Source organism: Eulemur rufifrons, chromosome 4 (genome assembly GCF_041146395.1).
Source record: "Eulemur rufifrons isolate Redbay chromosome 4, OSU_ERuf_1, whole genome shotgun sequence".
Taxonomy (NCBI): Eukaryota; Metazoa; Chordata; class Mammalia; order Primates; family Lemuridae; genus Eulemur; species Eulemur rufifrons.
In genome coordinates this window covers 70,465,384-70,492,163 of record NC_090986.1, presented here as the reverse complement: position 1 = coordinate 70,492,163, position 26,780 = coordinate 70,465,384, and the positions used below count along the sequence as shown (strand labels likewise).

Below are 26,780 nucleotides of genomic sequence, written 5' to 3'. Positions count from 1 at the left end.
TTTAGAATGACGAGAATGATGTCGTTGACTAAAGCTGCCTTTTACTCTGCCAACACCCTTCAAATACTGTTGACACTGTCGCCTTTCATTTGTTTCCTCCTGCAAAAGAAGCTGCTGCTTATTATAGCACAGGCACGAACAACCTGCCTTTCTAATCGCACTGTAGTGGCACCAGGTTAACTAGAAAGCACAAAACAAATGGTGATAAAAAAATATGAATAGTATACATTATATGTATTTACACATGTATTTAGAAATTTCAGTTAGTCGTGAATTTGAAATGATAGAAGCCACTGCTCGCAATAGCATCTACTCTATAGAAATGTCGCTTACGACACGACTGTTAAGATACTGAAGAAATCGGGTTATGAGGAGAGCCCATCTGAGTGAGAACCTTGTCCAACCACTGCAGCGGTCCATGAAGATGAATTTCAATCCAGCAGGGGGTGCTTGTGACATCCTGGCGATGATACTCGGCTCCCCAACCCTGAAAAGCAAGAAGGGAGCTGGGATTGATTGTGCCAGACTGAAGTGACCCTTCAGGGCCCGGGGCAGAGCTGGCGGGGAGCGGGGCAGGTGCAGAGCCAGGGCAGCTCCCGAGACCGGAGAGGGAGAGAACGTGACCTCTACTTTCCGGTAAGGACAGGACAACCCTTGCACCAACCGGACACACTCCGTGAGCCCCAATCAGTGCATTCCGTCCAGGTTCACAGTGCAGTACTTGGACCTAGAGATGGTCTGGGGCTCTAGTCACATGGCAAACACTGGCAAATCATTTTCTCTTGCACAGAGAAGAAACCTGACCTTATGTTCACCCCTTTGGTGCGGAAGACAGCGTTTTGCACAAAATGGTTACTACGGACCAGTGATTGGATCTGAAAGTCATAAAGAGAGAACTGGATGGCGCTTTGGATTTTTCAGGGTTGATTATCAAAGCTTGCTCTCCTCTCTCTGACTCACGTGGCAATTTCCCATTATCACCACTCACAGGAGAGACAATAAAAATAAAAAAGAAATAATGAATATATTTATATATTTTTCTCTATGTGTCATACATCAATGAAAAATTATTTTAAAAATGAAGGGAGATCACAGCCAAGCAAATCAGTTTTGTTATTGGGAGCAGTGATTCTCTGTAGAGGTGGTTCAAAACTGAACTTCACCACAACCATGCAGCCTGGTCAAACTTTATATTCGTGACCATGAACCTCAAGTGGACCTCTGATGCCACCTGGCAGGCGCCCCACACCCCCCAGTCCCTTTGCTCTCATGTCCTTCCTTCTAGCAACTGCTCTGCCGCCTAAAACCTCTAGCCACTACTCCCCATCCACACCTGCAACTGATGATCTTATTTCTTATTTTCATTAAAATAAGATGAAGCAATAAGAAATGAGGATTTCCACAGCACCTGCACCCACATACCTGGCCTTTCTACCTCTTCCTATAGATTAATAATCTGTGTTTCCAAATAAACTGGTCCATCCATTTATGCATTATTAGACTCACTGGCCTTCCCAGGGACATCATTCCACCAAATCTCATCATTCTCTCCTACCATCTTTGGCTCCTACTAGATCACTGAAATATCTCCTATCTCCAGAATACTTCTCTTGGTCCTCCTGCCCCCACCAGTCACTGCCCTATGTCTTTGATCCCCTTTCTAGCAAAAACCCTCAAAAGGCTTGTTCTTGCTGGCTTTCTCAATTCCTCCCTTTCCATTCTCTCTTAAATCCATCCTAATCAGCATTTTACCCCAGCCTCCAACAATACTTGTCAAGATCAAAAAAAGACCTTTGTATTGCTAAAAGTAAGGATCAGCTCTCTGTCTTCATGCCACGTGGGCAGTATTTGATTTAGTTCATCACTCTCTGTTCTCCTGCACTGTCTTGTCTTGGCTTCCAAAGCACCATATTTTCTCGGTCCTGCTACTACCTCACTGGATGGTCTTAGTTCCTTTGCTGGTTCTTTCTCTTCTCCCCCATCTTTTAATGTTGATGTGTCCCAGGCCTCAGTTCCAGAACCCCTTGTCTTCTCTGTTTAAACTCAAACCTTTGATGTTCTCATTCGAACTCATGGGGTTAAGAACCATCCCGATGCTGGTAATTCCCAAATTTACATCTCAAGCCCCAAATCCAGACTCATTGACCTGCCTGCTCAGCATCTCCACCTGAATGTGTGGCAGACATGGCAAAGTTATTATCACTGAAACGGAACTCTTAATCTTATCTCCAAGCCTGAGACACCTGCATCTTCTCCGTCTTGGTTGAAGTCAACTAACTTCATTTTTCCAACTTCTTTCTTTTTCTCACACCCCACATCTAATCTGCCTCCACAATTCAGAATCCTTCTGCTTCTGACAAGCTCTAGTGGGCTCTCCTGGTGGGAGCGGCGTCCTCTCTCACCTGAATATTGCAACAGCTTCCCAACTAGTTTCCCTCCTTGCAGCCTTGCCTGCATAATATCTGTTCTCCACACAGCGGACAGGGTGATCCTTAAAAAACAGAAGTCGGATCATGAAAATCTTCTGGTCTCTTCGCTGCAAAGGCTCGCTAGTTCTTTAGAGTAACAGCCAAACTCCTTGCCGTGGCTTAGGAAGCCAAAGCCTTGCTCCGGGTCCCTGTCCCTGCTGTGATCTCACCGCCCCACGCTCAGGGTCCAGCCACACTGGCCAGCTTGTTCCTCCCAATTTCCAGGCTTCCTCTTGCTGTGGGGCTTTCGTCCTTGCTCTTCCCTCTGCCTCTGCTGCTCCTCCCCAGACAGCCCCGACTAGTCTCCTTGCAGGCTCTCCTTTTCAACGAGGCCTGCCCTGCCGTGCAGCCAACCCCACTCCCACTCCCTTCACCCTGCGCTAGGTTTGCTCTTTCCACCCACCTTCTTTGTGATGGTTGGTGTTTACTGCCTGTCCCTCCCTGCTAGAATATTGGTTCCATGAGGGCAGAGATCTGTGAGTAACCTTTTTTTTTTTTTAGATTCAAGCATACTTTATTACTGAAAAAGTAATCTCTAAGCATGAACAAAGTTTAAAACATTTCTATATAATTGTTTAGAGTTTACATCTTTTCACTAACTTCAGTAGATATAATTATTTTCCATAACTCTGATACTAAAAGGGAGTATTTCCTCAATATTTTAGTAACTTTTTAAGCAAAGCAAAACATTGACGTAGGCTGCAACAGAAACTCTTACCATTCCCCATACTCTATGGCTGTCCATCAAGCACAACTGGACAACAGTGTGGCCACAGCTGTTTTCCATCTCCCTTTGCCTCCAATCCAAGACAGTGGTTCTCATGATTACAACTGTGTCCACTTGAAATCAGGAATGTTACAGAATCGCTAAAACCAACACTTTCAAAGTTTACAGCTCATTAATGGAGCTTAAATTGATTTAGTGACTCAAATATTTCAACAGAACTGAAATCCAATGAGTATTCTCCTTGTTTTCCTATCCTCCCTTCCTCTCTCCATCCTTTTCTTTCTTTTTTTTTTTTTTCTATCTTTCAGCTGAACTAGACTCAGCATTACTTTGTGAGTAATCACTGAGGTATCCAAACACCTACAACAGCACCTGGCCTGGCACACAGCAGGTGCTCAGTAAGTATTTGTTGACTGACTGAATGAATCAGTTTAGATCAGTAGAAATCAGAGCTGAAAGAGAACTTAAAGATGATCTGATCCATCACTCCCAATAGTAGCCACCAGTGTTTACTCATGTATAATTTTTAAAACTGATCATCTATAGTTATATTTATTAAATATTTTTTAAAGTCCATGCAATATAAGTTTGTTTTTTGTGAACTGTATAACTTTATAAATTTAAATGTTGCATACCTGAGAAATACATCTAGTTGATACTAGAAAAATCAGATTTCTATGTCAGCTCATATTTAATGACAGTGAAGTAATTACCTATAAGATATTGGCATTTCATCCTAACTTTAAAAACACAGAACTGGAAAAAAAAAAAAATTCAAATGATGGTTCATTAATGGCAATTTAATGCCCTCTGCTGGCTCTAAAGCAACAGAACATTTGAAAAGATTTCCAGGTATTTAATAATTGCTTTACAATGTATGCTTTTAAAACTGTAAATTCTAATAAAACTTCTTTGTCATCATAAAAGAGAAATGGTTTCAAGAAGTTATTTTTGAAATCTCAAACTTATATTCTTGATTTTTATTTTGAAAGTAATTATTAAAACTATAAATACAATAAAAACACCATTTAAATATTTTAAAAAAGGACAATTATTTGTCAAGGTAATTTTAAAGAGCTAAAAAAAATTTACTTTGAAAAAGCAGGCCATACTGACTCTTGGGATTGCTATATGACAATGTGGAAACTGGGTCACATGTACCCAGTTTGATAAACAAGCTCAGCTTTTGAAATATTAGAATGATTTGTGAGCATTTTGCAACAGATAAAATAACAGATGATGAAACTGAAGCCTTTAGCTTCAATGTGCAGATCCAGTTGTTTTTCCTTCCTGCTAAGAAACGTCCTTGGTTCTCCAAACTTCATAGCAACGTTAAGACTTAACTTGAGAAACCCAACACATATTCATAAGCAGAACTTGTACTGCTTTCTCAGAATTAATCACATTCACCTAATGTTTCCATCTCAATTTGTTTATACCTTTATAACAGCACTTATTTTATACTGTCTTGTATTAGAGCCAGTTCTGCCTATTTTGAAGCTTACCTATGAATATTACCTCCTCTGTTCGACTGTATGCTTTCTAAGAGTAAGGAGAGAGGTCTTATTGAGTTTAGATAAATTCACCAACATTCACTGAGTGATAACAGTGCTTAGCAATTTGAAGGGTGGAAAAATCTCTGTAGCATTTAGTCCTATAGAATTATGATTGTCACTTTATCTTCTGCATTAAAAACAATGAGATAGCCACCTTAGTTGTTTTTCCTCCAGAAGTAATATGTGTAAGAATTTTCATACAAGTGCAAAAGAGAACAGTTGATACTCATAGAGGAACTCTTCCTAAAAACTATTAGTATTAATAGAATTTAAAAAAAAATGTTGCCAGAACTGGCTGGAGAACTGCCACATCCACCAAAGAATGCTTTTTTGTTTTATCATTTTCCATTTTATAATCTGAGAGTCAGCACTCCCTTACCTTCACAAAACTCATCCGGATAGTGCACATCTTGGTTAACTCATAAACGACTTCGAAGCCGTGGTGCACCGACTGCGCCAGCAGCTGAGCGAAGAGCTGGTTGTTGAAGACCTTGAGGCTGCACCCGCTGGGGATCTTGCAGACCGTGGCCGGGTGGAAGCCGTGCTGGTAGTTGCAATTCCGGCTCTGCACAAAGATGCTGCTGTCACTCACGCACTCGGCATACACCTCTCCCCCGACGTAGTACAAGTGCACACCTGCCGACACAGAAACACGGCCTTCCTTCATATTCTCTTTCACACTGCACCCTTCCCACTGACTCTTTCAACCTCAAGAGATGTTAAGTCTCTGCTGTCAGGTTCACCGCCAGAATCACCAAAGATGAGTAAAATGTGTGACCCAAATGCCACTTCTTTTAATTATAATCTGTACTTTCCCCAGGAATCCATTTAAAAGTGGATTGCAACCCATGTTAATCATTCCCAAGAACCAATCAGTAGGCTGTCATATCCTGTTGCTCCCATCACTCTCTCAATCTCCTGCTTATTTGTTTCAAAATTAAGGTTTCAAAATATCAGAAACAAAATAAATATGTCATGCCAGAAAAAAATCAAATAAAGCCTTCATGTACATAATACTAATTTGAAAAATTTAAACTGGACACAGTTAATAGGAAAATGTTACGTAAGTTCATACACTAAACCCACTTCAGAGGAAACAATAAATGATGTTTAATTTTTAATTTACCAACAGATATGAATCTATTTCTTTTAACAAATACCTCAAAGAGACCTATTCCATTTAAAAGTCTATAACCCACTCTTATAAATCATAAATTGTCTATTTTTTACTTATGAACAGTGAAATTCTCACTACATATTCAGATATAGCAATATAAAAACTCAAAAACAAAATGTAGCTTATATCACTTTATCTCACATTCTTAGAATTCAAGTTCAAAAGAGTACACTAAGAATGCTGCTATTCATGCTAATTTCCATTCCAAATTAAATTTTAGTTGATTCTTTCCCTCCAACTGTCTTGGTTTGAGATTCAACATATTCATTTATAGCAAGAGACTAGAGTTAGATTAAATGAAGAACTTCTAGTCTAGTGAATATTAAATACCAGAACAATTTTTCCCCAACTTTTCTTTTTATACCTCGCACTTCAAGGAAAATCTCCAACTTTTAGGAAGAAAAAAATTCTTCGGCTCTTACAGAGAATAGAACTTATAGACCTCCAGGGCCTCTCAGACTCCAGTGTTCAGAACTTTGAATTTAAGAAACATTCTTGATGTAGCGGCTCAGAGTGTCTTTGTCAGGTTCTAAGTGGCACTTGTGGCAATTTTACATTGTATGTGACCACCTCCCACTGTATTTATTGTTTTCTCTTCCCTTAATAAAATTTTAGAAAAGAATGATTTTGAGTATTATATATTCCAGTCACATCACTCCGAAGAAACTGGCCTAGGGTCACACAGAAGCAGCCCAGCTCTGGATATTCAGGCCAAGGTCCCCTGTCACTGCGTACATCAGCCTGGCTCCCCCTCCTCTTCCCTCAGCCTTCCTCTCAACCCTCTCTTCCTCAGCTCCACCATTCACGCTCCCGCATGGCCTTGGGCCTGAAACCCACGGCCAGGCAGTCGTGCCCAGTAGGTAGAAGGATGGTCCTGACCTGCTGGAACATAGTTACTTGGCTGTACCACCAGAGTAGAGTAGGTATTTGAATTCAATGACCTTCAAATACATAATCCTCCCCAACCCTATTATGTAGAACAGTTAAGATTTTTGTTATATGACTCCAGTCTTTATTTAGGGGGAGGTTTTCAATCCTGTTAGAGACTTATCTGCAACCACAGCACACTTTGGCAGAGGCGAGGCTGGGCAGGCAGGCAGCAGTTCAGCGTCCCGAGGGAGAAGAAGGAAGGAGTCCGCTCTGAACACCAGGAGAGGGCGGAACCGACCTTTGTGTGAAGGAGGTCAGGTTTGGGCCAGAGATAGCAGCATCTAAAGTGTCCAGTAAGCAAACAATTTTTTTTTTTTGAGGCAGAGTCTCGCTCTGTCACCCCTGGTAGAGTGCAATAGCGTCATAATAGCTCACTGCAACCTCCAACTCCTGGGCTCAAGCGATCCTCCTGCCTCAGCCTCCCAAGTAGCTGGGTCCACAGGTACACACCACCACACCCAGCTAATCTTTCTATTTTTTTGTAGAGACATGGTCTTGCTCTTGCTCAGGATGGTCTCAAACTCCCGAGCTCAAGCCATCCTCCCGCCTTGGCCTCCCAGAGTGCTAGGATTACAGGTGTGAGCCACCTGCGCAGCCAGCAAACAATTTTATTTGCACCCGCCTGGCAGGCCAAAGTAGTGGCATTAAGTCGTATGTATCATATGCAAGATCACCATGGGATAGAACAGCTTGTTCTTTAGCTTTACCAGAATCATTTGGAGGGCTTACTACAAAAACAGATCACTGCTTTCGTAGGTCTGGGATGAGGCCAATAATGTGCATTTCCTACAAGTTCCCAGGTGAGGCTGATGTTGCTTTGCTTTGCCACACTTTGGAAAGCACCGATGAGAAGCTCAGGCCAGTGTACAAGCCAGTCCTGGAATTAGAGGGCTGGATTTTTAAGCCTGTGATACTTGGCAACTATATTCAGACAAGAGTTCCACAGGATTCATTACCCCATTCTGTTCATGAATACTAGCAGGAGTTTTTATACCTACTTCAGAATTTCACCTCACTGAAGGTTGTTGTTTGTGAACTAATCTATGTGACATCCCTTTAAATCGGTACAGGAAAAAATGAACATGCGCAGAGTTTACTGCAGCCTCCATGACGACAGCTCTATATGAAATGCTTAAAAGTGACATCATACCTATTATTGGTGCAATACAATATGCCAATAACATGTTAATTATTGTAACTGAGAAGCTTTAGAAGTGGAAAACAAAGCTACTGTCACAATCCCACAGCCTGTTCTAACTCCCAGCAATAAGGATAAATGCCCCAAAGCAAGCACTACCCAAGATGATAAAGGAAACCCAGGCACTGAGGTCCTCAGGCAGGTTCTGCTCACACCTTAGACTACATTTCCATTTGGTCTTTCTTTAGCTGAACTTTCTAAGAAGTAGGTGTGACTTCTCCCCACTTTTTATGAGATTGGGGGGCTTGGAGTCCCGTGTTGTGGTGAGTTAGGACCAGGAGCACCTTGGGTTTTCCTTAGTTATACACTCAAATAGATGGGAGAATATATCAAGTCTTAGATTTGCTCTGAAATATTCTGTCAAAAATATTGTGATGGGATAGATGAAACAGAAGGGCAGAGAGTGGGAATCATTATTGAAGCTGGAGATGGTAATTTGAAGACTCATTATACTCCTCTACTTTTGTGTGTAGTTAAAATTTCCTTCGCTAAGAAAACGTTTTAATGTATGAACATAAAAATATAGAAAAGTACAGATTTCCAGATCCACACCAGGGCCTAGGTCAGAGGAGGGAGGTGGGTCCTGTACAGGACTGTGCCTACGGTTGCACACTGTACAACTCCAGGGTCTGCCTCTCGGTCTTCTGAGCTGTGTATAATTATTACAGTACTTTTCCAGCAGATGGCAGTAATTTCTCTTGAGAAAGGGGCACCTTTTCCAAATTCACATGAAGTCGCCTCTGAGCCAGTCTTTTATGTGCAATTTTTAAAAATAAAATTGCGATCATACTCTACAGGATGTTTTAAAACCTTTTTTTTCATTTAGTAATATATTGTGGATATTTTCTCAGGATATTAGGTATTCTGCAACATCAAGTTTAATGATTGTAATAGTATGACATCCTTTGCTAAAATATTTTTTAGGATTTGGTTTTTTAAAGATGAGTAGCCTGGTAGGGAGAGGCAAAAAAAAAAAAAAAAAAAAAAAATTAAAAAAAAATAAAGATGAGTAGACTTGCACATGTTCAAAGATAGGCTAGAAGGATATTTTGAGATGGAAGCTACATGCATCGAGAAAGGAGGCAATCCAAACAGCACCTGGAAGTGCAGACCGTCCTTCCAAGGAACTGCCCAACGCCTCCCTGATATCAGGATAATTCCTTTCATAAAACAGGAAGAAATAGTGGAATTCCACAGAAACTTGCAAGAAAATAAAGATTCACAGAAAGGTTTAAAAAATCCCAATTTCAAAAACAATTGGATGATTTGGAATATGTGATAATTATTTTCAAGATGCTCTTGATTTACCTCAGAGATGTCCATAACTAAGGTTAATGCCTCAGGAATTATGATTATCCACTTTTTCTCCCAGGAAGGGAAGAACAGATGTCCGGTAGGACGAATACAGCTCGTCTACGCCCGCGCAAGAGCCCGGAGCCTGTCTTGCTCGGTGTCGTTTCGTACCAAGAACCCGGCACAGGCTCATTCCGAGGGTTAACAGAGAAGACGTAAGTTACGTCAGAAATCACAAGCGCTAAGAAACGTACTATTGATTATGATTACATTAAGGCATGAATTCCTAAGAAATATAATCCTACCTTAAAGTCTATGTTCATGCAGGCGTGTGGTTTGCCTAATTATTTGGAAATCGAGGCCATCTTAAAAGCCACTCTTTAAGAAAGCAGGCAAGATGATCCTCCAGTCACCCAGGCTGTTACGTCATTCCCAAATCACCAGGCGCCCTCTGCTTTATTTAGCGCAGTCACACATCAGTATTACGCGGCAGCGGTTCTTTGTCTTTTTTTTTCTGGAAAGACCCTTATGATCCCCCACAGAGGTACTTGGGGGTCAGGGTAAATATCAGCACAGTTCTCCCCTTCTAGCACAATATTTTTGTAAGGAAGACATAACATTTTCTCTGATTTACATTTTAAAAGTAAATCATAGTAAAATTTCAGCACTTTATTATTATTTTGGGCATTCTTTCAACATGACAGAGTTGATTATGACACATCATTGTGCAGCACAGGGATTCGATTCTACAAACAATGCACTAGGAGAGGTGACAAGATAAAAGGAGGGTCTGTCCCCTCCAGCAGAGGCCTGAGACCGAGACATGGGTGTCAGTCCCTGGCATCGCTCACGTGACCACGTGTAGGCTACCACACTGAGCTTCAGTCATCTCATCTGTAAAATGGGACTAATAAAACCCAACTTGTAGGGTTATTATAAGGATTAGAAATAACCTGTGTAAATGCAAGCCAGGGTTCCTCATGCATATTAGGTAACCAATGTGGGTAGCTATCATCATCATCATCATCATCGTCATCATCACCATCCTTCCTATTATTTAGCATATCATTGAAGAGAGTTCAAGTGGTCTGCCTAGTTTTCAAGCAAGAATATGGATAGATTCCACAGAGTGCAATGCTCCAGCCCACTCCAGGTACTGCTTCTGATATTTAAATGGCAGCCTTTGGTATGCCAGTGCTAACTTGTTAGTAGCTAGTCAGAGCACTTTGCCAGTGAGGTCAAAGCAGTAGGTTCAATCCCTTTGCACCAGTTAACTGTTGCAAGGCTACAAATATTAATAAATGCCTCATATCAGCCCCAGCGCCTGACAGTGCGGCCCAAGAGCTAGAAACTGTGTAGGTGAACCGGGATACACCATCACCACTAGAGAAAACACAACTCTCAGCCCAGGTAGTGATGTTACCTCCTTAAGGAGGACCAACCATCTTAGCTAATTGTAAGTCACAAGAAACACAAGCCAGAAGTTGCCTCAAAGCTGACTGATAACTACCAAAAGGGAAAATGGCTTATTACTAACTATAAAAAAAAATTATATATTTTTTGTACATGTCTTCCACCCTTGCCCCCCTACAGTCTAATCTCAGTAGAGCAGCCAGGGGATCTTTTTGAAGCATAAACTCAGATGGTATAAACTCCTCAACCTAGATCTGTCTTCCCAGCAGGGCCTCCCAGCTGTTTCTCACGACAAGCCAGGCAGGCCCGGGGCCTTTGCACTTGCTGTTCTTGTTGCTGGGAAAGCTTCCCCCAAATGTCCACATCACCAATTCCCTCTCTAGCCCTCTGCTCAAATGTCACCTTCTCGGGAAGGCCTTCCCTGGTTACACCGGTCTAAAGGCCCCATTCTCTTCCCCTGCTTTGTTTTTCTGTTCTGGACCTGCTCTATAGGGTGGTCCTTGTGTGTCTTCTCCCTAGCAGCACCTACCCATGAAAGCAGGGGGTTCATCCTTGTCTCCCTGCTGTACCCCTAGTGTCTAGTCCGGCTGAGACTAGGCGCTCAGTAAATATTGGTGAGATGAATACATATCTCTAAAATCTGAGTGTCTTTATTAATGAACTCTGCAGAGCAACTTAACTCACTCACTAACCCAGGAGTGCACTTTGCAGCTAACTTATTCGGGCTGGTGCTCCAGGAAGCCAGGTGAGGCGGCTCAGAACCAGATACCCACGGCAGCAACCGAGACAGAGTCCCATGATCACACAGAAGACTGACAGCCCTTGGTTTAAAATCTCCTAAGCCAACCCGTTTTTCTGCTATGCTTTATGGCATGGCTTGTAGCTCCTTCACCCTCCAGGTGAGCACTCAGATGGGCACTCTGGTTTTTAGAATAAGTCACCAGTCTTGCTCGTGTGGTTTCTTAACCCCATGGATTAGCTCTTGTCCGCAACACAGAACATCTGCTCTGCACGTCCTCATCAGGAACACCTTGAAGCAGCTAACTGCAGAAAGGTTCCCAGAAGGTATTCAGTGCTCATTTAATATTTTAATCCTATCTTTGGAGCCACTGGCACCAGCAGAAGTTTCATACAGAAACCAACCTGCAAAGCCCTTAGCAAATAGCTCCACAAAGTTACCTGTTAATGCTCTGCCTTTAGATTTCACTGAAGATTCTTTTTTTTTAAGTTTTTTTTTTAATGTAAAACATTTTATTTTTAGTTATTATGGGTACTTAAGAGTTATATATATTTATAGGGTACATGTGATGTTTTGATACAGGCATACAATGTGAAGTCATCAAATCAGGGTGATTGGGGTATCCATCACCTCAGGCATTTAAGATTTCTTTGTGTTAGGAACATTCCTGTTCCACTCTTATTTTAAAGTATCCTTAACTTATTGTTGAGGATAGTCACTTTATTGTGCTATCACATTCACTGAAGATTCTTATAAAAATCATTTGAAAGTAAAGCCAGGCCTGAGAAACTTGTTTGGGAATTCAATCAAAGTAAAATTATTATTTCCTTTAAAGAACTGCTATTTTCCCCTTTGAGAGAAAAATTACATGACAGAGTTTCCCCTTTCTGACCTCCCTGTCAGGAAACCCAGAGCAAAATGACCACCATAGTCACAATGACCTGCTTGGATTCTTCTCCCCTACCCCCAACCCCAGTTTCTGATTTTCTATTTTTTCTTTTTATTTTTTTCTCAACAGAGTGAGAAAGAAAGGGTCTCATTCTGTTGCCCGGACTGGAATACAGTGGTACAATCATAGCTCACTGTGACCTCAAACTCCTGGGCTCAAGCGATTCTCCTGCCTCAGCCTCCTGAGTAGCTGGGAATACGGGTGCACACCACCACTCCCAGCTAATTTTTTTATTAGCAGGGTGTGGAGAGATGGAGTCTTGCTAGGTTGCCCAGGCTGGACTAGGTTGCCCAGGCTGAACTCCTGACTTCAAGCAATCCTGCCTCTGCCTCTCAAAGTTCTGGGATTACAGGCATGAGCCACCGTGCCTGGCCTGATTTTCTAGTTTTGACTTATCATCTCACTGCAAAGGTTTCTTACGAGCTGCCAAAAGCCACTATGGAAAGAAACAGAATATAAATAAGCCTAAAGTAACAGTCTCCATTATGAGTCAACATTAATGAAAAATTCAGCTTGTTTCTAACAATGACATGTAGGTTTACTATAACAGGAGACATTTAGGAGGTGTGTTAGGAAGAATATTTGCCTCACAAAGTGGAATAACAAATCTCCCCTGGAAATTTGAAAAGATAGGCTCAAGGCCACCTTCCCGGGGTGGTTTAAGTGTGGGAAGGAGAGAGAAAAGATCAAATGACTCTGAAGGTCTTTACACTTGTGACTCCAGAGTAGTATCACTCAAAGATGTCAACTGTTCTAATATAAAAGAAAATAGTTTAAAGATATTCAACGAGGCCTCATATTCAGCTGGGATTTGCCACCATTGCGCACACTGAACAGGTGGGATTTAAAAGCACCACTGATCAGAGGCCAGTGTGGCCTGTGCCCAATCAGCTGTTGTAACAATCGCCTGGATGCAAGAGATCTCCAATCACAGACACAAATCAGTCATTATTTCTAACCACCTAGCTTCTCAGCCTCCAGAGGGAACTGTACCTGATATAAATAAGCATCCAGTCGGAATTCCTCTTCTTTGGAAGTTATCTTAGCATCTTTAGGCAATTCAGTAATAGTGCATAATACTTCCTTTCGATAATTTCATGCTGCTTCCATATTTATCATCTGCTTGTCTTTGCAATACCCACTCCACGCCACCCCGCAACAGGTGGCGGGCTGACTTCAGAGGCAGAGAGACTAAGATCCCGAAAGCCCATGTGCTTTCCCCAATGGTCACGCCAGAACTGCCCCACAGCTCGCCTGCCCTGGGGTCTTTCCACGAGGCTACATGACCAACAGATGACTGGTTTCTATTTCCACATTTCAGCTCAGAAGACCATATAAAGGAATGACATATTTGCTCTTACCCTTTCCTATGTGTCTCCTGGTATTTTCTATCGTGGAGTTTCTGTTCACATTCGAAAGAAGTCCAAGACAGAATCTGTTCCTGTTATTGGAAGGGTCAGTGAACCCATCTATGAGCACACTTCGCGAGGAGGCCTGGAACGTCTCCCCAACGCGGTTGTTCAGTTCATAGTAGGCGACCGAGCACCAGTGCTGGGGCTCCTCGTAACAAACCGGCCGGAAGTCTGCAAGGAAACAAACCAGATGGCACGTCACTACTGTCGTACCCAGGCTTCCTGGCTCACGACTCCACCTGGACACTCACATTAATGCTTTTAGCCAGAAAGGTGGCCGCAAGACCAATTATGCAGCTTTGCAGTCTTTCAAAGCCTGTCACTTGCACAGAAGCTGTGTGGGGTTGGCTCATTTGGTTTGCAGGCCTGAGAGGCAGAGGCCAGGATCCTTTGCTAGTCCTCCGTGGCTAGAGCATTTGTAAACAGGTGTATCAGCAATGAGGGGGCCGGGGGAAAGATGGCGTGAACAGATCCATGTAAAAAATCATCAGTCCTAAAGCAAGCAGAGCTAAAAGGAAGTTGGCAGGTCATCTCCTCTTTACATACTAAAGACAGCATGTTACTGTTACTGTGCCAAACTGAATCCCAGTGGCAAAATGTGTCATTTTGTAACAAACAAAAGATGAGAAATAATAGTTTGGATATGATAAAAACCAAATCAAAAACACTGAATAGAATTTTAAATTATTTAAGAAAAAAAAAAAACCTTCTACATAGAGGGGCTCACGTTCTCCTTCGTGTACATACTGGACATCTAGTTACGTATGGCATAAAAATATTTTAGAGTTGGATATTTCATTAGGAAACCTAGGAATATTATGTTTTCACTCCCAATTTTAAAGTTAAGTTTCCTATAACCAACCAAAGTTCAGAGTTCTTTTTTTCTTTGCCGCCCACACGCTCTCTCTGCCTTTCTATTGATTGTATATTATCCTTCTTTTCCTTGAATATCCTAGCAATTCTAGAGTGTGTTCCTGTATGTACTAAAACAAAAATTTATAAAGTAAATAAATAAAGAGGTAATTATTTGACTTACAAAAGGATCTTCACTTATAAAAGAATTCACTCTGGGATATTTACATAGTAAACTCCTTCAGACCCTGTCTATTCAAAATGTGGTTCATGGAACAGTAGCTTGGGAGCTTCTTAGGAATGCAAATTCTTGGACCCCACCCCAGATCCAAATGATCAAAATCTGCATTTCTACAAGATCACCACATGCTTTATATGAACATTAAAGTTGAGCGACACTTATCTAGCCTATGATAAGATGCAAATAACATTTTATAAAGATCTTATTTATGTATATTTCTAAGAGCACTCTTTAGCCAAATGAAAGATACCACTATAAATCTATAGTAAAAACACAAATAGAACAAAACCTCTCACTTCTTAAGTTCCCAATTCCACACTAAACATCAGGAACTACAAACTTCTAAATGCCAGGTTAAAATTAAAAATTAACTTATTCTAGTAACAAGGATGATAAAACATCCATTCTACAGCACCGAGGAATGCCAACGTTAAAATGCAAAGCCATGCTATCTGCTTTTTAAAACACATGCAGAAGAGCAGGCCAACACATTTTTTTGTTTTGTTTTGTTTGGGGGTAACAGGAAACACTTTTGGAAAACAGCTACATTTAGTTGTCCATCTGCAATTTACCTCCATTTGGTACTGATAGCACTAAATGTCTATCAGTTGTGGCATCTACAGGTCGGCCATTCTGGGTCCCTGGGGCTTCTGGGGCATGATAAAGCAGGGGTGGTGTGTCAGCTAAAAGAAAGCAGTAGAACAAAGGAATCGTCAAGCTGATAAACTATACAAAGACGGTCGGACCCAACATTTTTTGGGTTAAACTCCTGGGCTTGGTGGACAGTGTTACAGCTACAGACAGACCCTATAAATGTGACTGGGCTCTTTTAAGTGACATTGTGAGTGTCCTACAGGAGACACTGGCTGTTCTGAGATCCTCACTAAAGGGTTGATTAGTTTTCCCTGACTTATGAGTTATCATTATTTCAAATGACTTCATGATAATATTTTCAAATCTAGGAGCTGTTCTTCTAGCTTTTCTTAATAGCAGAATAGTTTGTTATTCTTGCACAACACAGAGAAAGCTAAATCTTCCTTGAAGGGAGCTTAATTTTCAGCTCCTGTGTTGCTATGGATAGCAAAATGGCCACAGGGATGCTCTCTGTCCCTGAGACACTTTCAGATATGCCCCCAAAACACAGAATAGCTGAAACCTAATTATAACCTTGTGGCCAAGGCACGCTGAGAAGGGCCCTTCTCCCTGAATGTCTGTTCTATGATTGGATATGACTGGATAGTGATCATGGTTAGGCAAATGGGATACATTCAGCAGATAATATCTTATCAGGGAGTAGTTCATAACACAGTGAAAACTCATGAGGCAGAAGGAAAGCTCTTAAGGGAGAACCTCACAACAGCTGATTCCTTCAGTATACACTCCAGAATGGTCTTGTTACATACATTAGTGGTGGAATTCAGTGGCATAAAAGTTTGGGTCAACCTGCCTTTGTTGGATTTAACTGTTCACACAAGTAGTTCTCACACCCAAGTGCACAAAAATTGCCAGTAGATGTTGCTAAAAATGCAGATTCCTGGCCCCACACCCAGAAAATCTGATTCAATAGATCAGTGGTTGGATGTAGCCATGTACTTTTTTTTTTTGAGACAGAGTCTCACTCTCTCTCCAGGACAGAGTGCCGTGGCATCATCATAGCTCACTGCAACCTTCAACTCCTGGGCTCAAGGGATCCTTCTGCCTCAGCCTCCTGAATAGCTGGGACTATAGCTGTATGCCACCATATTCAGCTAATTTTTTTCACTTTTTTATAGAGACAGGGTCTTGCTATGCTGTCGAGCCTGGTCTCGAACTCTTGGCCTCAAGCGATCCTCCTGCCTCGGCCTCCCAAAGTACTGGGATTAAAGGTGTGAGCCATTGTACACAGACACCATGTACATTTTAACAGGCCTTGACTGCAATACAAATGCAGGGGTTCATGGACCACACTAGAAAACCATGGAAAAGGTATTTTCTTGTGAGAAAATGTACTGTGTGACCCTGGTGAACAAGTTATAAAGCAAGATGACCCTTTTGTGGGTCCTTAAGTAAATTTACCTGGAAAATTAAGGGGCTGGACACTGAATTACCATATGATGCAGCAGTTCCACTCCTAGGTACATAACCAAAGGAACTGAAAGCAGGGACAGAAACAGAAACACAGCAGCCTTATTCACAATAGCCAAACAGTAGAAACACTCCAAATATCCAACAACTGATGAATGGGTTTTGTGAAATGTGGTATCTCCATACAACAGAATATTTGTTCAGTCTCAAAAATGCAGTACTGACACACGCTACAACACGCAGATAAACTGTGAAAACACTTTGCTCAGTGAAATAAGCCAGACACAAAAGGACAAATATTGTATGAATATTTGTACCTATTCTAGGAGGTGCTTAAAATAGGCAAATTTATGGAGACAGAAAGTAGATTAGAGGTCACCAGGGGCCGGGAAGCGGGAAACGGGGAGCTATGACTTCATGAGTACGGAGTTTCTGTTTGCAGTGATGACTTGAAAATAGACAGCGGTGAGGGCGGCACAACATTACGAATGTACTTAATGCCACTGAATTCTACTCTTAAAAATAGTTAAAACGGCAAATTTTCTGTTAGATATACTTTACCACAACTTAAAAAAATTACCGTAATATGCGAAAAAGCCATCGAATTGTACACTCGAAATGGATGAATTGTATGGTATATGAATTATATATAAAGCTGTTTAAAAACTTTAAGGGCTAAACTAGCTAATCTCAAAAGTTCCTTTCACTCTTACTCATATCTACGGGTGTGTTACCGAGGTTGGCATTTTGCTGTTAGTCATTCAGAAAAGAATTATTTTCTTTGAAATGAAAGGGGCTATGCCTTCCATGAGAAATTAACCAGCTTTGGCGTGGCTGTCGGGGCTTGCCTTTGCTGGCTGGGAAGAGGAGAAAGAATATCAACCTGTCAGTGTGACCAGGGCAGGAATTCAGAGTCAGTACAGGAAGTCTTTACAGCATAGATGTGTGGTATGTAAATATATATCTTGCAACATAATTACGCTCCCATCCCTTAACCATGGCTCTGTCCTCAAATGACTTCTCTTGCTGTTGTGCCTCTTTCTCAGTGAACTCAGCCACTTGCAAGACTTCAGCCATCTGCTCCCATACCGGGTGAATGGCTCCTGAGTCAGTCCCTCTGAGTCCCCCTCCTCCAATTCACTGCCTTCTTTCCAAGCCCACATCCCTGCTTTAGTAATCCTTAAAATCACTTGCCTGGTTCCCTGGTAAAAAGGTTACTTGTTTTCGTGATTGTTCTCTATAGTCACTGCCTCTTCCAGGTCAGACACCCCAAAGTTCCCCCATAATCTCGGGAGATAAGTTCCAAGCCCCCCAGTAGATGCCTGCAATACTATCCCCCAGACCACGGAGAGTATTGAACCCTGTACATACTATATTTTTCCTATACATGCATACCTGTGATAGAGTTTAATGTATAAATTAGGTGCAGTTTGTAAGAGATTAGCAACAATAACTAATAACAGAATAATTATAACAACATGCCAGTGTCACTATTGTGTGCTTTGGAACCATTATTAAGTCAAATAAGGGTTACCTGAACACCAGCGCTGCAATACCACGACAGTTGCTCGATCACAGAGATGGCTACTAAGTGACTTGGGGGTGGGTAGCGTACACAGCGTGGATATGCTGAACAAAAGGATGATTCAGGTCCTAGGCGGGACAGCGCAGGATGATGCGAGATTTTATCACAATACTCAGATTAGTATGGCAAGCAATTTAAAACTTATGAATTATTTATTTCTGGAATTTTCTATTTAATATTTTCAGACTGCTGTTGACCTCAGGTAACTGAAACTGTGAGGGGTCTTAATCATCATCGCACATCTAACACCGGCACAGTGCTGGACGCTTAGCAAATGCTCCATCATCACTTACTGAGTCCATAAAACCTACCCTACGGTCCTGAGCGCTAGTTCCATGTTCTAAACGCCTGTGTGGTAGTTTATCTACTCAATTAGCAACTGATGAGCAACCACTTCATTTCAGGCTCTGTGCTGGACGTAGAAAAGGGAAGACTCACAGTTTAATTGGGGAAATAGACACACAAGGAATTATTAGCATATAATGTAGTATAATAAATGTAACTTGCTCCGGGGGCAAAAAACAACTAAATAACTCAAAAGGGAAGAGGCAACTCCCTTTATCTTCCCACACTTTGTAAGTTCTTTGAGGACAGGAATAATTTTTTGTAATCTTTTAATTCCCCTTTCAGCAACCCTAAAGCAATGCTTGCATATTATACGAGTTTAATAAATACCTGCTAAATAATGAACATATGAATAAATGAAGGAGGCCTATTGTAACATCTGGCAGCAAATGCATTTATGCACACCTTTAGGCACTCGTGAGCTCTGAACAGTATTTATCTCAAACTCACGAGGTGCATGTGAGTCTGTTCCTCGTTATCTCAATTTAGACCCACTTTACAGGTATGGCAGCAAGTGCAATTATGACAATATGCTAGACTCTCCCTTTCCCTTCCATACGCTTTTTCAGTTCAGCAAATTAAAGAGCTCCCTACTCAACACACTGTCCTAGCATCACACAGCAAAACGGGAGACTGCCCTGGCTGGAGCTGGGGCTTCGCGCTCTGGCCCACTCAATGGCCCACACACCTTTTGCAAGCAGGGACTGCCTCCGATTGTCGAAAGAGGCAGCCAGAGAAAAGTCCTAGCATTGATCCTCGAGCTGCTCACCCTCAGGCCAAGTCTTCCTGCTCGGGTTAGGAAAGTATTTTAATCTTATTTCTATTGCCTTTAAAAAAAAATCCTCAGAAATTCCCAGGGATGCTGTTCAAATCCATTTAGTTTCTGAGAGCTTCCAGAGGATTAGAACCAGAAACCAGGGCAAAACCATGCTGTCACTCCAGGGTAACCGCTCCAAGGCAGGTACGGTCCTGATCACCTCGGAGGATGTCAGGGTCTAGCGACCTAAAGGAGAATGCTTTGTAAACTGTAAAGCACTATACGGATGTCAGTTAAGATGACTGTAATTATGATTGTCCTCCATGATTAATCACGCTGGGTTCTATTTTCCCATGTTTTCCCACTTACTGACCTGAGTGTTGATACGGACTCTCTGGCTCCAAAGGACTTCCCGGGGAGTGGGTGTAGCTGGCTGTGCACGGGGACTGCGAGAAGGCGTGGCTGGGCGAGGGAGGGAGCGCAGAGCACGGGGGCTGCTGGAAGGAGTCGGGATAGGTGGCGTTGTGTGGCATGAGTGGCTCGCTGTGCAGGGAGGCGCTGCGGAACTTGGCCAGGAGGCTGAGCTGGGGGTTATATTCGCTGTGTCTTGGCACGAGCACAGGAGGCAGCACTAGGATCAGAAGGGCACAAAAGAGTTAGAATCGGACATTGCTCATCGGTACAGAATGCAGTGGACATTTGCTTTTTTTGTCTGCCTATTTTTTGATGATAAAAGTGTTTTTCCTTTGAGAACTCTCCCTTCACTACTTTTTGTGCTCATCGTGAAACTGTCCATTAAGGTCCCCTCTCCACCCATGATGTGAGCAAGGTGGGTCAAGGTAAACCCACAGTCTTTGTCCTTGTACCTGAATCATAAGCAGAATGTCACAATTCATGAAAACGTGTAGAGGAGGATCCTTCTAATGTCAGCAGTCTAAAGAGACTGCCTATTCATTCCTACCTTGGAAATGACCAGAGCTGTCCGAATACTCAGCCTGCTAGAAACCTGATTGTTTACTTTCTCCTTTAATTCTGCCAATAAAGTCTTTTTTTGGTTTCGGTTGTTGTTAAGGTAGAATTGGTTTCTATTGCTTGCAATGAAACGGGATGCCCAGAATATCTTTCCTTCTAAGACCATGTTGAATTATTTAGATGACCTGCCTCAACTTCAGGCTCAGCAGTGCTGCTGAAATAAAATACATTCTATTTGTCCTTACTGGAAAGATTTAAAGGTGACTGACTAAAAGTTAGTATGTTAAATATAAACGGTGAATAATTAAAGTGAGTAAGTAAAAGCAACAATAAGGAAATCTGTAAATTAAGTTTGTTCATTTTAGCATATTTCTTCTGAGTTCCTCTCTTTAAAAATAATGTGAGTGTTCCTGATTTTGATTCCATACAAAATTTAGGAATGGACTGATATTCTCAAAGGCAAGCTTTGCCTGGGCACTCATAGCTCCTATCGATTCCTAAGGGGTTGCAATGCCTGGCATAAAGGAAGTGCTCCATAAATGTTGTCGAAGTGCCACCTGTGACCAACCTAAGTTCCAGACAGAGAAGCAGAGAAGACAAAGGAGGAAGTAATCAAAGAAATAACAGAAGAAAACTTTTGAGAGCTAAAAAAGTTATCTAGGTCTTCACACAAAAAAGAGCCATTAGAGTATGTAGAGCCCAATTAAGGAAAAAAGATCCAGACCTAGTCATTCTGTCTTAAATTTAAACATCAAGGGGTAAATGGAATATTCTAAAAGCTCCAAGAGGATCACCTCAAAGTCAACTACAAAGAAATGAGAATCAACCTAGTTTAACTTTCTGCCACTACACTGGCTGCTAGAGGACAATGGACCAATGCCCTTCTGAGGGCAAATAATTCCTACCCTCAAATTCCACAACAGAAACCAGCAGAATAGCCAAAAATTAATATAAACTATGAACTAAAATATAGATATCAAGGATTGAGAAGAAGAAGGAAGGAAGAAGGTAATATAAATGAGCTAAATCCTCATTCTTTATGTTAGAGAGTCAATGAAATCATCTAAAGGTGATAAATTTGGAAACAGATGTATAAGTGTATCATCTAGAATTACCTCCCTAGTTTTTAGTAATGATGGAGAGATATACCAAAGACCTAAGCAAGAAATGGTTAAAAGACGTTGTTTCTGGGGATGGATAGGATGGCTCTTATTTTTATCACACTTTAGATTTGTCATCATATGCAAATATCATATTAACAAAAAAACTTTCATAAAAAGTAAATGTTCAAAACTTCTCTAAAAAAATTAAGTCTTTAAGAAAAGTCAATGTTTTGGAATGAACAGACAGTAACAATGGTAATAACAGTAACATTCACCACAAAGTCTACCGTTCACCTTTTGCCGTTATACATTTCTTTCTTTCTTTTTTTTTTTTTTTTGACAGAGTCTCACTCTGTTGCCCAGGCTAGAGTGAGTGCTGTGGCGTCAGCCTAGCTCACAGCAACCTCAAACTCCTGGGCTTAAGCGATCCTCCTGTCTCAGCCTCCCAAGTAGCTGGGACTACAGGCATGCACCACCATGCCCGGCTAATTTTTTCTATATATATATTTTAGCTGTCCATATAATTTCTTTATATTTTTAGTAGAGATGGGGTCTCGCTCTTGCTCAGGCTGGTCTCGAACTCCTGAGCTCAAACGATCCGCCCACCTCGGCCTCCCAGAGTGCTAGGATTACAGGCGTGAGCCACCGCGCCCGGCCTCTTTCTTTCTTAAGAAGCAATAATTTTCAGTTCTGTAGACAGAAAATAACTCAAAAGGGTAAATGAAAGGTTTTAAACTAAAACCACTACAGGTGAGAGTGGCAGAGAAACAAACAATTGCTTCCCCCTTTACAAGCTAGTGTTTGCATACAGATACTGCCTTATGACACTGGAGAACAAGCTTTTAACATCAGCACGCAAAAGTGACACGGGTGATAAACCCCTGAATTTCCTTTAATCTATTTAGTGACTATGCAGGAATACAAAGATGACTTGCCTCATAAACAGTTTGAAGGGAGGGGTTGACACAGAAGATGACATACGGCTTCTTTTTTCAATGACACTTCTTCATCACAAAGTTAAGAATGTTCAAATAAACACTCATTTTCTTTGATGAAGAAGAATTTGAATAATCTCTGTTACTGCAGTTTTAATGTAAGATATTTACAATGCATTCCTAGCACGGATAAACATAGTATGTCACCCCCTTCTGAATCCAGAGACTTCTATTTCTTCATGGCCTGCAGATCCGAGGCACCAAGAGAAAAGAAAAGATGTATTTTCCTTTATCATAGCAAATATCTTGATAATATGTTTTTACCATCTGGGTGAAACCAAAAGCAGTGAATGTTTGCAAAGAAAATTGATGATATCACCCTGGTCCGTTATTTAGCCTGACTGGCTCAGTTACTTAGATTTGTACTGATCATATTTTTAAATATGTTCATTCAAAACACAGCTATTCCTAATTACTTAATTCCATTTCCGCATCTCAACTACTGCTTGCAAATATGACACAGTGAGCTTACCGACATCCGTTTCTATTTTATGCCACCTTCTAAATACCATGCTATCTTTAAATCTCAGTGCTACACAGGGAGATACAGGGAACATAGGGGTGCAAAGCAGAGCTGAAAAAAAACTTTTCTCTTTTTCAAAAGTCATGTGATTTTGATATAGTATGAATATGTCATGTAAGGGAGAAATTACACTCCTGAAACAACTTCCCATCACCATGCACCATGAAAACATTTTTGTTTTCCAATAGGTCTGTGCTGGACAAAGTGTAGTCTGTTGACCGGACACACTTCACCAGCTGCTGGGTATCAGTCCATGAAGAGACGAGTGCTGAGACAGTTTTAATAGCAATTTGACAGTTGCTGTTTTATATCTGTTGAAGTAAATAATTTTTAAAATTGGGCTTGTATTTTATAAAATTTTTAAAATTTCATGTCCTTAGTGATTCATTTGTATTGTAAAAGAATGGATTTGAAGGACTGGAAATTAAAAAACAAAAAGTAGTCCCTCACCACAGGTAGCTTGAGAAGAGCTGAAATTAATTATTTAAGTGAACTTATGAATGAAAAGAAAATTCAAATGCAGCCTTCTAAGTACCTAAAATGGATGGCCAAAAAATAAGAGGTTTCAAAGGCAAAATTTAAGCTTTAACATTAGGAACTCAGCCAACTTTTAACCTTAACATTTTTGTTAGTCTCATGATATTTACTTTGAATATGGCTAGATAGCTAGACATAAAATTCACTTTTTCTATTAAAAAAATCAAAGTTAGGAGTAAAGAAAACCTGTGTAGCTTAAATATTACCTTAAATTAATATAATCTTTATCTCTCTTTCATTCTGGAAATTCAAACCTAAAATACAATAACATGAAATCTATCTACCACATGTAAAACATTCACAATGTCATTCCTAAAAGGACCTTACATAATGTGAAAAACTAAAATATTGAATAATTTTTTAAAATTAGGTTTTTGAATATTCAAAAGGAAAACCAGATACATTTTACAAGATACTTCTTACAAGTTGTTACATTTTAAAACTACATTATTCAGGAAAAGACAAGTGATTTCTTAATGAACATTTTTCCATTTGGGTATATTTTGGATGCTTGATATAATTCAAATCTTAGGAGACATAAAAAGAAATCAAGTCATTTTTGTCATAAACAAACATTGTTGACTTTTTTTTTTTTTTAAGTCTGTAAACAGAGTCCAAAGAGAGCAGGACAGAAGGGAAGACCTCCATGATTCAGGGAAAACGAGTTCAGATTTGCCAAGAGCGTGGGAACTTCTAATCACCTTCTTACACAGGGTGGCAATCCCTGCATGAGGTGGCCACGAGAAGCATCCACACACAGGCAGCTGACTTCTGTGATGACCATTTTACAACATGAGGGCAAGTTTGGGGAGCCCGAAAGGTCGCCTAGCTAAGACTAATTTAAGCTAGGCACGAATCACTTATTCAATATTGCTTTAAGGTTAGCCGAACTCTTGAGCCTTCCTTCTTACACAAGGCCATCTCTTAATAGGACATGGGCAATTTCCCTGAGCTAACGTGTCAGCCCTTTGGTTTCCTGGAATGAGGCAGATGGCCAATCCAAAGGAAAAAGCCTCAGTGAAGTCTGTATTCCTGCCTGGAATGCACAGAAACACTCAATCAAGAGAATCACAGTAAAACCCTGTCACAGCCAGTGTGAAGGAATGAAGAAAAACACCAGACTTCTCTAGAAAGGGGGGGTGGAATACATGTGCACACACACATACTGTTGTGGGAAGTTTTAAAACAGTACTTTCCCATACAGTCATGCGCCCCCTAATGGCATTTTGTCAACAAAGGACCACCTAGATGACGGTGGTCCTGCGAGATCACAATACCGTATTTTTACTGTACCTGTTTAGATACACAAATACTCCCCATGGTGTGACAAGTGCCTACAGCGTTCAGCACAGTTACGTGCTGTACAGGCGTGTAGTCTAGCAGCAACTGGGCACACCACGCGGCCTAGGTGTGCAGTAGGTGGTACCGTCAGGTGTGTGTAAGTACACACAATGTTCACACAGGGACGAAACCACGTTAAGGACGCGTTTCTCAGAACTTTCCCTGTCATTAAGTGAAGCATGACTATATTTCAAACCATATTTTAAAACCGTCTGGAATAACTTCAAGCAACAATTTCACTGGCTGTTTCCAGACCTAGGTATGAGACACCTTCCACTTACCTGATCTTGGGCAAAGTGGCAGCCGAAAAGCCTTCTTTAGCTTAGCTTAGCACAGCTCAGTTTGGTGGAGTTGGGGGGAGAGGAGGATGCTCCTATCTCAAAGCTAATCAGTATCCAGGCCATTTTAAAACCTTTCAGGGCCCCAAGAACTGGGAAAACATGTCGACTCATCCTAAATACATCAAAATAAAACCGCATTTTCCAAAATCACACAAAGGTTACATGTACATTGAAGGAAAATATCTTCTTTCTAGATATTTTCGGACTACAAAATTTCTGATTAGTTCCTCCAAACCGAACCTCCCTCTCTTCTATTTCCCTCTCTCTCCCTTTGCCAAGGGTCGAGGTCCTTGTTAGCTGGGGCTCCATCATTCTCGGTCCTTCTCGGTCAACGGGGCGCAGGGCTTGAACCTGGCAAATAAACCCCGGCGCGGTGAAGCAAACCCACCTGGCGTCTCCACGCGGCGGTAGTGGTACGGGTTGATGCACACCTCCTTCTGCTTGGAGCCAAAGGGGAACTCGCAGCACTCCAGCGGCTTCAACTCGTGGTGGGACTGGAGATCCGGCCACCGCCACACGCGGCAGTAAATGACGTGCGGCAGCCCCTTGCGGTGGGACACCTGCAGCCGCCCGTCCAGGGAGCGTGGGATGGTGACGCACTTGCTGGGCTGCCCCGGGCAGCTGAGCGCCCTCTCCAGCTCGTCCATGGCGCCCTTCTTCTTCTTCAGCTTCTTCACCAGAGAGTCCACCGCCTTCTCCGCCCACTTTTCCTCTTCATCTCCTTGTTTCCAGCCGAGCAGTCGCTTCACTGCGGGGCTGGTGAAGGAGAAGAGCGAGCTGATGGGGGTGGTGGAGTGCATAAGCGGGGACGGGGCGCAGGCCGGGCGCGCGCCCTTCACGGCCCGGTCGCCGGCGAGCCGCTCTCCTGGGAGGTCATAGGTGCAGACTCGCCCTTCCTTCTGGAAGCGGTTGGGAGCGATTCAGGTTGGGAAACGTATTGGCTTTCTCCTAAGCCCTTGAAAGCGATGGCCAACTCTGGAAAACAAGACAAGACTCCAATTAGCTTCATCAGAGCCATGTTCAGAAAAGGTTTAAGTTGGACAGAAGGGAGAAAACATTCCTCAGATGTTTTAACGTGAGACCTCTCAGTCATCTTTGACTCTGCCCTCTCCTTTGTTCCCTGTATCCAGGTCTTGGTCGTTCTGCCTTCAAAATGTCTTTCAGAGTTTGTCCCTTTCTCTCTGCGCCCACACGAGACCTGGCTCACCGCGCCGCGCACCTAGATGACTGCAAAAAACTCGGAAGTACCATCTCTCCTTCTC

General features: G+C 41.8%; 1 protein-coding gene across 2 annotated transcripts; it reads right to left on the bottom strand.

Moving 5' to 3' along the window:
• Positions 1-317: 317 nt before the first annotated feature.
• Positions 318-26,318, bottom strand: SMAD9 (SMAD family member 9). 2 transcript variants are annotated; one of them, XM_069467330.1, is made up of 6 exons: positions 25,907-26,318; positions 20,080-20,337; positions 15,528-15,638; positions 13,812-14,033; positions 5,131-5,387; positions 318-487 (listed from the first exon to the last, which is right to left on the bottom strand). In XM_069467330.1, exons 1-6 carry the CDS (start codon positions 26,316-26,318, stop codon positions 344-346), a joined length of 1,404 nt encoding a protein of 467 aa, XP_069323431.1. In that variant the 3' UTR covers positions 318-343. The 2 variants fall into 2 exon arrangements, with proteins under 2 accessions (XP_069323431.1, XP_069323432.1); XM_069467331.1 differs by lacking the exon at positions 15,528-15,638.
• Between the last annotated feature and the right edge of the window lie 462 nt (positions 26,319-26,780).

What these genes read in the sequence shown, in the direction of transcription:
- SMAD9 (XM_069467330.1), bottom strand. Translation starts at nt 26,318, where the DNA reads ATGCACTCCACCACCCCCATCAGCTCGCTCTTCTCCTTCACCAGCCCC. An exon ending in CCGCCGCGTGGAGACGCCAG is followed by an intron (nt 20,338 to 25,906) that starts GTGGGTTTGCTT and finishes TTCTGATCCTAG; the next exon opens with TGCTGCCTCCTGTGCTCGTG. An exon ending in CAGGAGACACATAGGAAAGG is followed by an intron (nt 5,388 to 13,811) that starts GTAAGAGCAAAT and finishes CTGTGTCGGCAG; the next exon opens with GTGTGCACTTGTACTACGTC.